Genomic DNA, 13,353 nt, shown 5'->3' on the forward strand with positions numbered 1-13,353 from the left:
AGTAGCTTAATGGACTAATAGCCTAAAGTGATATAAAAGACCAAACTCGCACCTTATTGGGAATGTGGGCTATACTATATAGGCAAGCAGACTCAGAATATGAACGTAACGCGCAAAGTTTCACGCTAAGCGTTTCCCAGTGAAATACTGGCAGGCTTGACATTGGACGTTTGATCTCTAAAGTTATATGACATTGGTATACAGGTTTCTAACTTCAATAGCATTTGAAGAGAATGTCTTACAGTCATAAAACCAACTGTAAAGTGTTCATGTAGGTGTCAGACATAATGCTCACCTTTTAGATTGTTGATATTACAATAAGCTCATGCGGTAGTCAAAAACAGCAATAATTACACATGATTTGACTGTTTATTTTGTTATATATCAACAATCTAAAAGGTGTGCATTGCCACTTGCACCTCCTGCTGGTGAGGTCAACTAACAGCTATGAAGATTATTAGTCGGTAATCTACTGCTATTCCTGCCATTCCCAAATGTCAAGTGTCGAATTTGCTGTCGAATTTGAACCACTGAATTTGTGGAAGCGAATTTGTAAGGCGAAATAAAATGGACTGAAAATTGCCTGTTGAATATTATAGGTTTTAAACAGAATGAACATTTTGGAAGTGAAATCTAAAAGGTGAATATGGATTATTGAATTTTTAAAAATGAAAATGTGTGTGAAATGTTTTGAATTGAAATATTCACAAATTAAATATTCAACCATGTTGAATTTCAGCCCATAAAAATGCATGCCCTAAAAATTCAATGCATTAAAAATGCAAGGATGGTTAATGCAATGCATTTTTTTTTTTCAATTAGTGCAATTCAAGAAGTTTTTTTGTTTCAAAAACATTTGTCATTATTTTACTTTCATGAAATTTCTAGCCTGGTAATACCAAACTCTGCTACTTCGCTTTGCTTCGTAGACAGAGTCTGGAAGGACATAATTGAAAAGCATTTTCTTTCTCGCGGGGAGGCGCTTGTCTGAAGTTTAAAATCATTGGTTACCCGTAAGCCAATCACATAACATTTGGTTATGACGTGTGTTATGCGCAGGCTCAGCAATCTAACTTCCACTGTAAACACATGTATGATGCAAAAACAACCATCGAGCGAAATACCGGAGTGAACATGGGTGTGAACGACTTTTGCAGATTATGTGAAGTAAATCTACGCATCCACGGTACAATCAGCGTCTACGTCACGGCTCTCAGCCCGCCCTCTGTTCGTTGATTGGCCGGCTGTTTTCAGGCCGGAGGAAAAGACTGAGTACAGAAGCGAACTGAAATTGAGCCGAAGTACGAAGTCTGACGTAGTCAGGCTATGAAATTTCTGCCAACACAGAGAATATGATACATCTTATGACTCTTAAGAAGGTGCTAGCTGTTTTGACCAATATAATAAAAAATTGCAAAATCAAAGCCAACATACGCATTTTATGTTCAATGTAAGGGACCAGTGAGATTTATTGTGGGCGGAGTTAACTAGTGAAACGCAAAAAAAAAAGTATACTACACAAACTCTTCTTTCAGTATTTAGTGTATACTGTGGACAAAATAACCTTTTTCTATTGAATGTTTGACCTACTGTATTTGCCTAAATGTGCCTTTGTGGACCTCCTATAAGCCCACACTTTGGCTGATAAACTAGTTTACTAGTGTACTAAACTTACAATTTCTTATGGAGCCCCTGAATGGACATGGTAATGAAAAAAAAGATAGAAGAAAAATTTATATTTGAATGGTTTTGCATTCGCTTGCAAAAGTTTTGGGTTCCTCCTTGAAACTTTGAATTGTCTTGTGCTTTTAATTGTTCGAAAATACAGTAAACAGTAATATTGTGAAATATCATTAGAATTTAAAATAACTGTTTCCTATTTTAACATTTTAAAATGTATATCTGTGATGGCAAAGCTGAATTTTCAGCATCATTACAACAGTCTTCAATGTCATGTGATCCTTCATAAATCATTCTAATATGTTGATTTGCTGCTCAAGAAAAATGTCTTATTATTATTATCAATGTTGAAAAAAGTGTAAACCGTGATCATTTTTTAAGGTTCTTTGATGAATATAAAGTTCAAAAGAACAGCATTTATATTAAATAAAATATTTGGAAACATTATAAATGTCTTCATTGCCACTATTGTTCAATATAAAGCGCCCTTGTTGAATACAACTATTGGTAACACCAATTTAGTCTAGGGTCCAATTCTCACTATTGACTAGTTGCTTATTAGCATGCATATTACTAGAATATTGGCTGTTTATTAGTACTTATAAAGCACATATTAATGCCTTATTCTGAATGACCATATTCTGCATACTTAATCCTACCCAATACCTAAATTTAAAAACTACCTTACTAACTATTAAAAAGCAGTAATTAGGAGTTTATTGAGGCAAAAGTTGTAGGTAATAAATGTCAAAAACAGATCAAACTGACTAAAATGGACTATTATAAATAATATATATCTATGTGTGTATCCAATTATCCATCCATCCATCCTTCCATATTTATTAATTAAATACTACAGGCTACAAGCTACTCATAATCTACTAGCTTTCTCAACACTGGTAGAAATCTGAAAACACTCTTAACCTATAACATTTTAAAGCAAAAGACAGAGAGTGAGAGTTATTCTCTTGCTGGAGGATATTAGGGGGTTGTGGGGTCACTCATGGGCCAGGCGTGCTGCGTTAGAGCTGGACTGCTCTCTAAATTTAGTCTGTTATTTTTCCACAAGCCTCTGGCTGTCCACACCTGACACACAGCAATAAAGCTGAACTGTCACTGAAAGATTGATTTTATAAACAGATTTTAGTTACCGCGCAAAGACGTAAAAAAGAACATGTTCAGATGAGTCTGTGTGTGTGTGTGTTTGTGTATACTCACAGCCCTCGTAGATATCTGTGGGAATGTGCACTGCTGTCGTATTGTACGAAACGAGGCGTCTGAAAGCAGGATCCTTTTTGAATTCTGGTCTGACCCGGTTCTGGTGTATTTCTGTGTCATTAATATCAAACTAGGAACATAACAAAAAGCAAAATCTCTCAAATAACAAAAACAATTCTTTAAATTACATCTTTCTGTTATTTAGTGCTTATCATAATATGTATTTTAAAAAAATGAAATCTTACCTTGTCCTTGGCATTGTAGTAGATGGTCTCATTCATCTGTTTGATAAAGAGTGACAGAAGACAATGTTAGTGTTTTTATTTATCTTCTATATTTTTCAAAAGTTTCAATATTCATTAGGATAGTGTATCCTAAAATAAATGTACGCTTTACATGTTTTTGTTTAGGTTCCCTTTCGAGGGAACGCCCTCAGCGTGACTGCGCCTGAAGCACGTGTGCCAATAGTCTGTTTTTCTTCATTCGTTGGGGTCACAAATTGAACTAGTGGAGGGGTTTGAGACAGATGCGGCCCTTTTTCAGCCCTTACCCGCTGGTTCCTCTGCTCAATCTCGGGATACGGAAGCCCGCTCTGTGGCTTCTTCCACCCCGAGTGAGAGTTTAATGTTGTCTAGCTCTGGGAGATTTTGGTGATACGTCAGCAGTATCCCCGCAGTACGCAGAGCTTATGGAGGTTGTGTCTCGGGCTGTGTCTGTACTAAACATTGACTAGCCAGCCGAGAAGCCAGAAGCGCTTAGAAAAAAGCAAGTTAGATGAGCGCTTTCAGCAGTCACAGCCACAACCTCTACGTCGGGACTTACTGTTCTTTCCAGATCTCCACACTGAGATGACAAGATCGTGGAAAAAGCCAGTCTCCTCCCGCATATCTAGTCCCACAGTCCATCATTATTCTTCGATTGTGGGGCGTAAGGAGAATGGTTATGGGACGATGCCCAGGGTTGAAGAGACTTAGGCTGCTTATCTCTCCCCTGTCACTGCGTCGTCAGTGAATTTTTTTTTGGGGGGGGGTTAAAATTAATTTTTGAGACCGTTTACATCTCTGAAAGTATGTTTAATCTGGATGTGTCTGACTGTGTATTTCCAAGTGTTTTTAAATAGCTCTCAATTTGTGTTTTTCTGTACAGAGGTTTGCAGAGATTACAATATCCACAAAGATAGCAATATCCAAAATCCTTGTCGGAAAATTTTTGGTTCCCATGAGGAAAACAGCTAATAAATCAATCAGAATATAGAATATACAGTTTGTGTGTGTGTGTGTGTGTGTGTGTGTGTGTGTGTGTGTGTGTGTGTGTGTGTGTGTGTGTGTGTGTGTGTGTGTGTGTGTGTGTGTGTGTGTGTGTGTGTGTCTCTTCTCTGAGGGTTGTTCTCCTCACAGTGTGAGGGCGCTGTCAGGACTAGCATTAGTGGGGCGTTAACAAGCGAGCTCACTATCTGACATACAGTTGCCTTGGAGACATAGAAGTGGATCATCACCGGCTGCCGCCACCTGTCCTACTTGCTTGCTAATCATGTGGCAGACACTCTTTTTAGGTTATAGTACACTGATTGCTGAGACATGCACGTACAGGTCACCTCTACATGGGATCAAACGCTTGACCTTGTAGGTTGTGTCTTTAACGCGGTTGGTACCAGCATCCCATCAATAATTCAAAAGAAAAACTCTCTGTCTGTCAGCGGTAACACAGCGATTGTGTCCATAACAAACGCTTGAAGAGAAGCACCTGCCGTGACAGCTGCAGGCAGGATGGACTTCTGAACACAAAGGCGCACACATGTGTTTTGTCTAGAAATGGCCCTGAGTGTAACATCTTATGTATAAAAAATGAAACCATGGTAATAGCTTTTTTTATAACATGTTGGAAGTAATGTAAATTAGAAATGTGCAATATTAAAATTACTACAATATGAATTTTAAAATTAAAATACTATTGCGTGTAAATACATCAAAAGGACAAAAAATAAAAAAGTAGTCATTTATTTTAAGTGCAGCTTAGTATTACTTATGTACTATTATAGTATTAATCTTTTTTAGTTTAGCACAAATAAAATTAATATCGTAGGCCTGTGTCCATACAAAACACACCCATACAATCTCAAAATAAATAATTTATCTCAGATTCTTTTACTTTATTATTCAGGCTGGAGCGCATATTCAACTGCAAATTTAAAATAATCAAGAGAGGTTTTATTCAATATATACATCTGCATTGAAATTGGTTTATGTACTAACATACATATATACATATATATATATATATATATATATATCAGTACATTTGAATTAGAGGTTGATCGATAGGATTTTGCTGAAAATAATGTTTAAAAAAAGGCTATAAAAAATGTATTGTGCCAATACTAGTATAATCTATATATTGAATGTGTTAAATAATGTTCTTAGTCTTATCTTCCTGTGACGGGACAGTCCAAAGAGAAGCCACAAGATTTTATGTTTAATTAGCAGCCAGATACAATATATATATATATTGACTTTTAATGGCCTTAAATTTGATCTTATCTTTTTTAAGACTTTAAGACTTTTTAAAAGTGTAAGTAAAAGTGTAAGTGTGTGTGTGTGTGTGTGTGTAAATCCTATGTAGTACTGTAAAAACTATGTAGTACTGCCAAAATATTTTATGTACTGTAGTATTAAGGTAATATATGAAGGTGATCGAATCAAAAGGCTCCATCAATAACACACTTTTCCTTAAATACTATTTCCACACATACTATCTCAAAACGGACTGACGTCATAGGCAGATCTTCTCTGGTCGTGATGCTGTTAGTTGATAGTCTGAATCTCTCAATATTCAGATTAAAACCCACAGTTTAATGTATGTTAAAAGCATGTTAAATAGTGACTCTCCCTCAGTCTGATTCATAAATTAAACATTGCTGCGATACAAATTTGGATGACTCATTCGGACAATACTTGACTGACAAATCTATAACAGACAACTAGACATCACACCCCTTCCTCTGCAAATTAGAATTGATATTTCAGTCCGTGGGAACCTGAATTGCATCAATACAACAGACGCAAGGTCTGAGATCAGGATGCCAACATTTAACATCCCTATTGATCATCTCTTAATTGAGGTGATGGCAAGTGTAAATGTGTCAGGTATCTGTTCTTCTCAAATAAAGAACTGAATGAAAACATACCCAGGCAAAAGATTCGATGATTTGATTTTAATCTATTTATTTATTTATTTATCTGAGGTGCCGGAACGCAGTTCCGGACCGTTCCGGCCCACTTTAACCCCTGTGTGTATGAGTGTTTATAAAATGTGTGTGTGTGAAGCATTACGTCAAGGTCATCCTTCCACTGGTGTTCCTTCTGCAGATTCTCTGCAGCAGTCGCCAGCGCCTACAAACAAAAACAAAAAGTTTTAAAGAATGTACATGTATAGGCCCAAACATACACATATAGCATATAAAATTGATCAAACGTGATAGTACATTAGTATATTAGAATGATTTCTGAAGTGGCACTGGAGACGGGAGTAATGGCTGCTGAAAGTTCAGTTATGCATCACAGAAATAAATTACATTTTAACATTTTAACTTTTTTTTAGAAAACAATTTTAAATTGCAATTAGATTCCACAATATTACTGTATTTTTTATCAAATAAATGCAGCCTTGGTGAGCATAAGAGACTAACTTTTTTTTTTAATCGTATCGACTCCAAACTTTTGGTATATCATATATATAAAACACCCTTTTAAACCAGAAAAGGACACCAAAACCTCATTCGTTCTAACATTATGTAATCATCTAGATATAGTTTCGCTTTATTGATTTTCTCTAATCTAAGAAAAGAGCCTCAGAACCAAACCTTAACATCCTGACACTTTATAACACAATAAATGCATTAACATGACAGAGTTCCAATATAAATGTGTAATGTATTTATCATTCAACCAACAATCAGAGTTAATTTGGGAAATGTAGCTCAGATTATCAAAGTGAGAAGACACATGACCTGCATTCAGCCTTTACTCCAGATTCTCTGCTTCTGAGAAAACCCCTCAGTGATGGCACACTAAATTTAGACAGCAGCTCAGGTCCAGTCCAGGTCTACTCAACTGATTAGGTTAATAACAGTATAATCTGGTCTGTACTAGAAACTCACTGTATGCCTAATTTCCCCTGGGAATGTTCACAACTCCTTCCTGAAACTTGTCCTGGAGCCCTTTTCTTTATATTTCCTTTTTTCTTTTTTCTTTTTTCTTTTTTACTTTTTATTGGCCTTGAAATTAGATTGAAGATTAGGGGTTCATGATGTCAAATCAATCTCGAAAACCATGGGACCTAAAAACAAATTAAGAAATTCTCATTTGCGGCCACAGATCACACTATATGAGATGGAGAGATTTTGATCAAAGAAACAGTGGTGGGATTGTCATTTTCGGGCAGTTTATAATAAAGGCTAAAGCTTCATCTTCACTTCTTGGAACATGTCATGTGGTGCAACCACCACGCAGAAACATAAAACAGTAAAAAGAACATAAAAGCCTCATGACTGTTTGTCAAGGTCAATAAATATTTTGAAATTATAAGATAATTTGACCTTTTTTATGACAGGCAAGTTTAGTTCAGGTTGCAAAAATGTCATGTGGCGTGACTTCCCAGATACAATGATACTGATTCATGATATTTTGTAAAAAATGATTTAATAACCTAAAAATGATTAAGACTACTTAAATCTTGATAAGATAAAATAAAATAAGAAACATGATGTCAGTTTACATTTTTAATTTTAACTTTTCTTTAATTTTTTTAAGATTTTTCCATGAATGCCACTAGATAGCCAACATACACAAATCTTGCATTATCTTAACAGACCTTTGAAGGCTTTCTACGCTGCAAGCACAAAATGTAGTGGATTTTCAAGGTGATGTTAATCCAAACAAAAGATCCACCGGAGTATCGCCATTATAATAAGACTAAAAATACACTTTTTTTTAAATCACTTGATCCTCCAGGGAAAAAGAATGAACAAGTGTAACGCATGGCTAGATGATGAAACCTCTCCTCCCACTTCAGACATCCCATAATAACCCATTGACCCTGGGGTCTACGCACTCTGATGAGCTGTTGCCATAACAGCCCCAGCGGTGTGGTCTCAGTCTCATTAGGACTGGGGTGTGTGTTTGTCTTAGTGCACACAATCCAGGCAGGATGGGTAGTCCGTGGTTCTCAAGTGAGACCACAATCTGCATGGCAAGAGCCTTGATTTTCAGCACACATATCCTGCATCAGCATTCAAACATGTTTCATCTCAGATTGACCAGGGTTGTTGCCAAATTTCACTGGGTCTGGAACTATAAAGACATGTACAGTAGTTGTCAATCCAGTTCCCACTAGGAGGCTTTGGACTGGGCTATCCATTGCTATAAGGTCTCTCTCTTATGGAATAATTATAATTAAATAATTAATAATAATTAAAACCTAATAAAACTTAAACTTAATATGTTAGGCTATATTAAGTTTTTTTGCTGCCCCCGAATTTTACTTTAGCTTCGAATTAGCGGCAATTCGGGAGCGGAAAAAAAAACGTACGTTTTATTCGGTTATTCGGTATATTTAATTCCCAGAATACTTAATGAAAAACTAAAATAAATCAACAAAGGATGAATGCACACACATTCATTCATAAACAAAACGGGGGTATATGTGCCCTCTGGCTAACCCAATTACATGACTAATTAAAGCAAAAATTAAATAATATATATGTGCATTCTCCTTTGATGAGGGCATTTTAACATTAAAGAAGTAAAACTCTACTATACCCAGCTTGTGTCTCTGTATAACAGCACTACATTCAGCATTTAAAAAAAGCATTGACAAGCTCTTGAAAAGTCAGCCAATTACCCTTGAATCTTGCCACAGTGTTGAGGAATGATGGAAGAAATGGTGTGAAATGCTGCAGGGTGGATTTGTCAAATCTCCCTGCTGTTCTGAATGTGTGTCATTTAGCTCAGTTAGTTTAACAGGATCTCTATTTTGTCTCTTTTTTTTTTTTTTTTTTTTTTGTTTCAACAGCTGCTGATCATAATGTGTACAGTATTCACTGCGCATTCATCAAAGCATGAAAGGTAAATCATAAAAGACATTTCATTTTAATTTAATGCATGCATGTGTGTGTCTATCCTACTCTATTCATCACAACAAAGAAACAAAGACAGCGTGCGATAGCTGTATGAAACACAATGAAGCCATGAAACCCATAAACACAACATCTGAAAAAAAAAGAAAAAAAAATACATGCAGTATTAAACAGTACACTACAGTTCAAAATTTTAGGGTCAGTAATTATTTTTGTTTTAAAGAATTTAATACTTTTATTCAGTAAAGATGCATTAAATTGATCAAAAATGGCAGTAAAGACATTTATAATGTTACATTAGATTTTTTTTTTTTTTTTTTTAAGTGTACTTGGTGGTACAGTCAGTATTAAATGGTAATGCCATGGTACTTTGATAACCTAAATGGGATCCTGTGGCTAGTTGTCAATTTTTACACCAGTGAATATTTCTATGGATGTTTTTTTTTTTATATATATATATATATATATATATTTATTTATTACAGTTCTAGGCTTTTCAGAATTTAAACTGTAAAAAACATGATACAGCAAAAAATTTAAAAGTTAACACAAAAGTGGCCAGCACAAATTTTTATTAATAAATTGTATAAATGTATAACATTTAGTGACAGCTTGCCCCGGCTTTAAAAAAAATACCCTTGACCTGAGAACACAGTTCACCCTTTCAGTTAAAATCTTATATTTGACCTCCCAGGGACTGCCCCCAGAAATAATTAATTGCCATAGTCAATTAATAGTTACCATATTCACATACTAGAAACTTGGTAGTACTACAGTACTTGACAAAAGTGTTTAAATGTACAAAGTTTGGGGCAACAAGCCACAATGAATAAGTGAAGGTAAAATATGATTTTAAAGGCTCAAGAAATTAAAAGAAACAGTGGCTAGATGTGTCTTTCCTTAAATAAATATATACAATTTTATCCTAAAATCTATGCTTGGATCTGTGACAAGTAACATGACCACCAGCCAAATCAAAAAGAGATGAATAGGGTCCATTTATTAATTTAGTAAATGAAAATCTTGAAGCTGAAGACTTTATTACAGTTGCTGGAAAGCGTCCATATTGTGAGCGGCACTCTTAACCTTTCAGTGTGACTCAACAACATGGAGACAATGAACTTCTGAACTTCTCTCAAGATATCAATACTCTGGCTACAACAGCACGTGAAAATACGGTTGTGGAAATCGAGTAGTTTTCACGCCTCTCAGCACAGTGTAAACACAGACTATAAAAAAAGAAGACTGTGATCTTAATAACGCTCATCATGTTCGGCCTGGCAAAGGCTGATGGAAGCTGGAGCTTGAGGCAGAGTAAACTAACTGTACTGTCTTTCCAGATTCCAACAGGAGCCATTTTGGCTCAAGGTGGGTAAAGTGTAATGCTTATTGGGGATCCACCACCTGTCACTGTTCCAAGCCAAACGTGAGGAAACTGGCACCCAGCACTACTATTCAACATACTGAAGACCAGCCTGAGGCCAAGGGATATGATCCACAACACCACAACTTACTTTGAAACAGATGGCTCCATATATATGTGTGTGCAGAGATACAGTTCTTATTTCAAAATGCCTCTACTAAGATAGTAAAACCTGAAAATACATTCATTGTTAGGACAATATTTTTGTGTAAAAAAAAAAAAAAAAAAAAAAAAACCAGCAAAAATTTCAGTAAACATCAAAATAAAACAGAAACTATTAGAAAATAAATGTCTAAATAAATGATTGTGAGGGTTAGATTTAAGGATATATTTGTAATTACATTTTAAATGTTTAATCATATTAGTATTTTGTACAGAGACAGAAACACACATGAAAACATTTTTTTTTCGAGACGAGACACTACAGGTGAATAGGGTAAAAAAATTTAACTAGCAGATATCACCATGAAACTTTCCCAGTTGATTACATTACGATGAGAAAAAATTTTTATTACAAGTTTTCTGTAATTTAATGTTTAAATATGCAAATTAGGCAATATCTAATGAAATATGCGCTAATTTGCATATATTGTAAAAAACGAAATCTGAGTATTGGATAAAGCCAGGTTAAAAATTATTTTTTCATTGTGTTCACATATTTTATTGGGAAAAAAATTACCGAGGGATTTATGGATATCTACTTTTGTTATCCTGTAAATCAGAAAATACTGTCAATAGCCTTAAAAAAAAGATTTTCGCCATGTTTTTTGGAATACAATGTTATATAAATCAGACTAGGAATAATATTTTTACAAATCCCTCTGTAAATGTCTTCATAATATAACTAGGTACAAGACTGGAAAGTTTGGTGTATATAGGTGCTACTGAAGTGGAGATTTCGGACTTGGAGAATGAGAGAAAAGTCATTTTGAGAAAACGGGCTTTAAAGATTTATCATCAGCCAATGAGATTGCGCATTCAGTCCTTTTACTTTCACGATTGGTTGCTGATAAAAAGGAAAAGACCATATTTGGATCCGACAGGATTGTACAGGAGAGAGAGAGCTTCCTAACGGTGCTTGTGATGACAGGCTGCCGGCAGCGTTCGCGGATCAGCATGTTGATTAAGAACGCCAACTTTTGTTAAATTTATGATAAATCTACAGACGCAAACAGACAAAGTGTAATAAAATAAAGACCTAAATGTGTATTTCAGACTTTCTTTCACCACAAGTCTGAAAGAAGACATGTTATTGAAGACAAATAACCCAAAATCTCAAAATTGACTGTTTTTGCCTGCCGTGTCTCGCCTTAAATGAAGATTAAATAGAGAATTTGTTCTTCTGCTTCTAAGATTTGGTGTATACAGGTGTATCTAGAAAGAGATTTCAGAAAAGATTTTAAAGTTGCAAACTTTGCTCAGATTTGTCAAACCTGAAATCGGAGATCATCATATTGTTCCAACACCAAATTATCTGAGTGAAAATGTCCATATTAACTTCATAGCTCTATATTCCTAATTTGTGCTGAGTATATCTAGCCAAACAACAACACTTGGAGACCCGTTAGCTTCTCCAGTCTCAGTCTCACTAAAAAAGATCAGTGAATCAACTGTAAGATTACCCATCCTCATACCATCCCATTAAAGTTCTCAGCACAGGGTGTTTAAGCAGAAGTGAAAATATCTCCCAGTACAGTCACACTGTGGGAGGACAGCACTGTAATTATGCAGCTCTGCATTGCTTGAGATGAGAGTTTAACTACTGCCAGCTCTTACACTAGTGCTTCATTATGTCTCATATTAGGTTGGTGGAGTTTGCAGAAAGTTAGTGTGAGCCTTCTATCATTTGTTTCCAACACTTGTTGTTTTAAGACAGGCGGTACAGCTAAGTTTAGCAGTGTCTGTGTATGTAGCCAAGGTACCGCAGAAACCAACAGCCACTAGGATCTGGTGATGATGCTTCTGGTAGTACAACTGTAGCATAGCACAGTCAGATGTCTTACTATGAATGCTTTGCCAGTAACCGACATATTTTAGATCCCTGGGCAGTTCCAACAGGCAGAACATATAGGCTATTAAGTACATCAAGACAAAAAAGGGCTCTTCCCATTCCCTGAGCTGTTATGGAAGTCACAGTCATTTACGCTGCTCAATTAGTTCAGTTATTTGGCATGTGGTACCTTTGACAGCCGTTTGTCCTCTGAGAAGCACTGGATGCTTATGGGGATTGTGCTCTGACGGCATACCCTTTGTCCGTCCTTCAAGTCCTCACTCTACCCCATTACAATGAGGGACTAATTCAGTACATTTCCCAAGGTGTAGTTCTCCTTCCTAAAATCTAATCAGTCAGTCTAGACTTTCACAGAAATTGAGTAAGACTACAACCAGTGTTTGGGATGGAAGAATATGGAGGGATATATATATATATATAGCCCTCCATCAAGAGAAATAGAAAGCAACAATATAAATAATTTATTACTTAAACAACAAGAAAGAGTTGGAAGGGGGTAGTGCTATAAAGAAACACACCATCCTCTCATCGCTTAAAAGTAATAGCACACCTTTCCTCAACAAGCTAACTGTACTGGAGTGAACTGTACATCATTGAAACCGGACAAAACAACCCAGTCCTGTTTACTGATGTTATCCTGAAACTCGGCCCTTCACTGCACATCATCGAAAGAAAGACTGATAGAATAAGAAACGAGTGCAGACAGGAGAGGGGAAGGGCTTCTGGAGATTAATTTAGTGTGTACAGTATTGGCCCATGAGAGTCTGCAATCTAGTTTCCAGAAGCTCTATAATGATATTTAGCTGTCTAAGAATCAGCGCATAGAACGACTGAACTGGCTGGTGCTGTTTTATCTGCAACATCAAACGGAGAGCAAACAAACACCCT

At 35.9% G+C, this 13,353-nt stretch overlaps 1 protein-coding gene across 1 annotated transcript in view; it reads right to left on the reverse strand.

The window, feature by feature from the left end:
• cacna2d1a (calcium channel, voltage-dependent, alpha 2/delta subunit 1a) overlaps positions 1–13,353 on the reverse strand; it is a gene marked incomplete at its 3' end in the record, with an annotated part of 60,741 nt that overhangs the window by 23,530 nt on the left and 23,858 nt on the right. Inside the window, 3 exon segments of the mRNA XM_084406262.1 lie at positions 2,899–3,028; positions 3,144–3,179; positions 6,228–6,287. Coding sequence (XP_084262388.1) covers positions 2,899–3,028; positions 3,144–3,179; positions 6,228–6,287 — 226 coding nt within the window.

This window comes from Rutilus rutilus (assembly GCF_951802725.1).
Source record: "Rutilus rutilus genome assembly, chromosome: 4".
Classification (NCBI taxonomy): Eukaryota; Metazoa; Chordata; class Actinopteri; order Cypriniformes; family Leuciscidae; genus Rutilus; species Rutilus rutilus.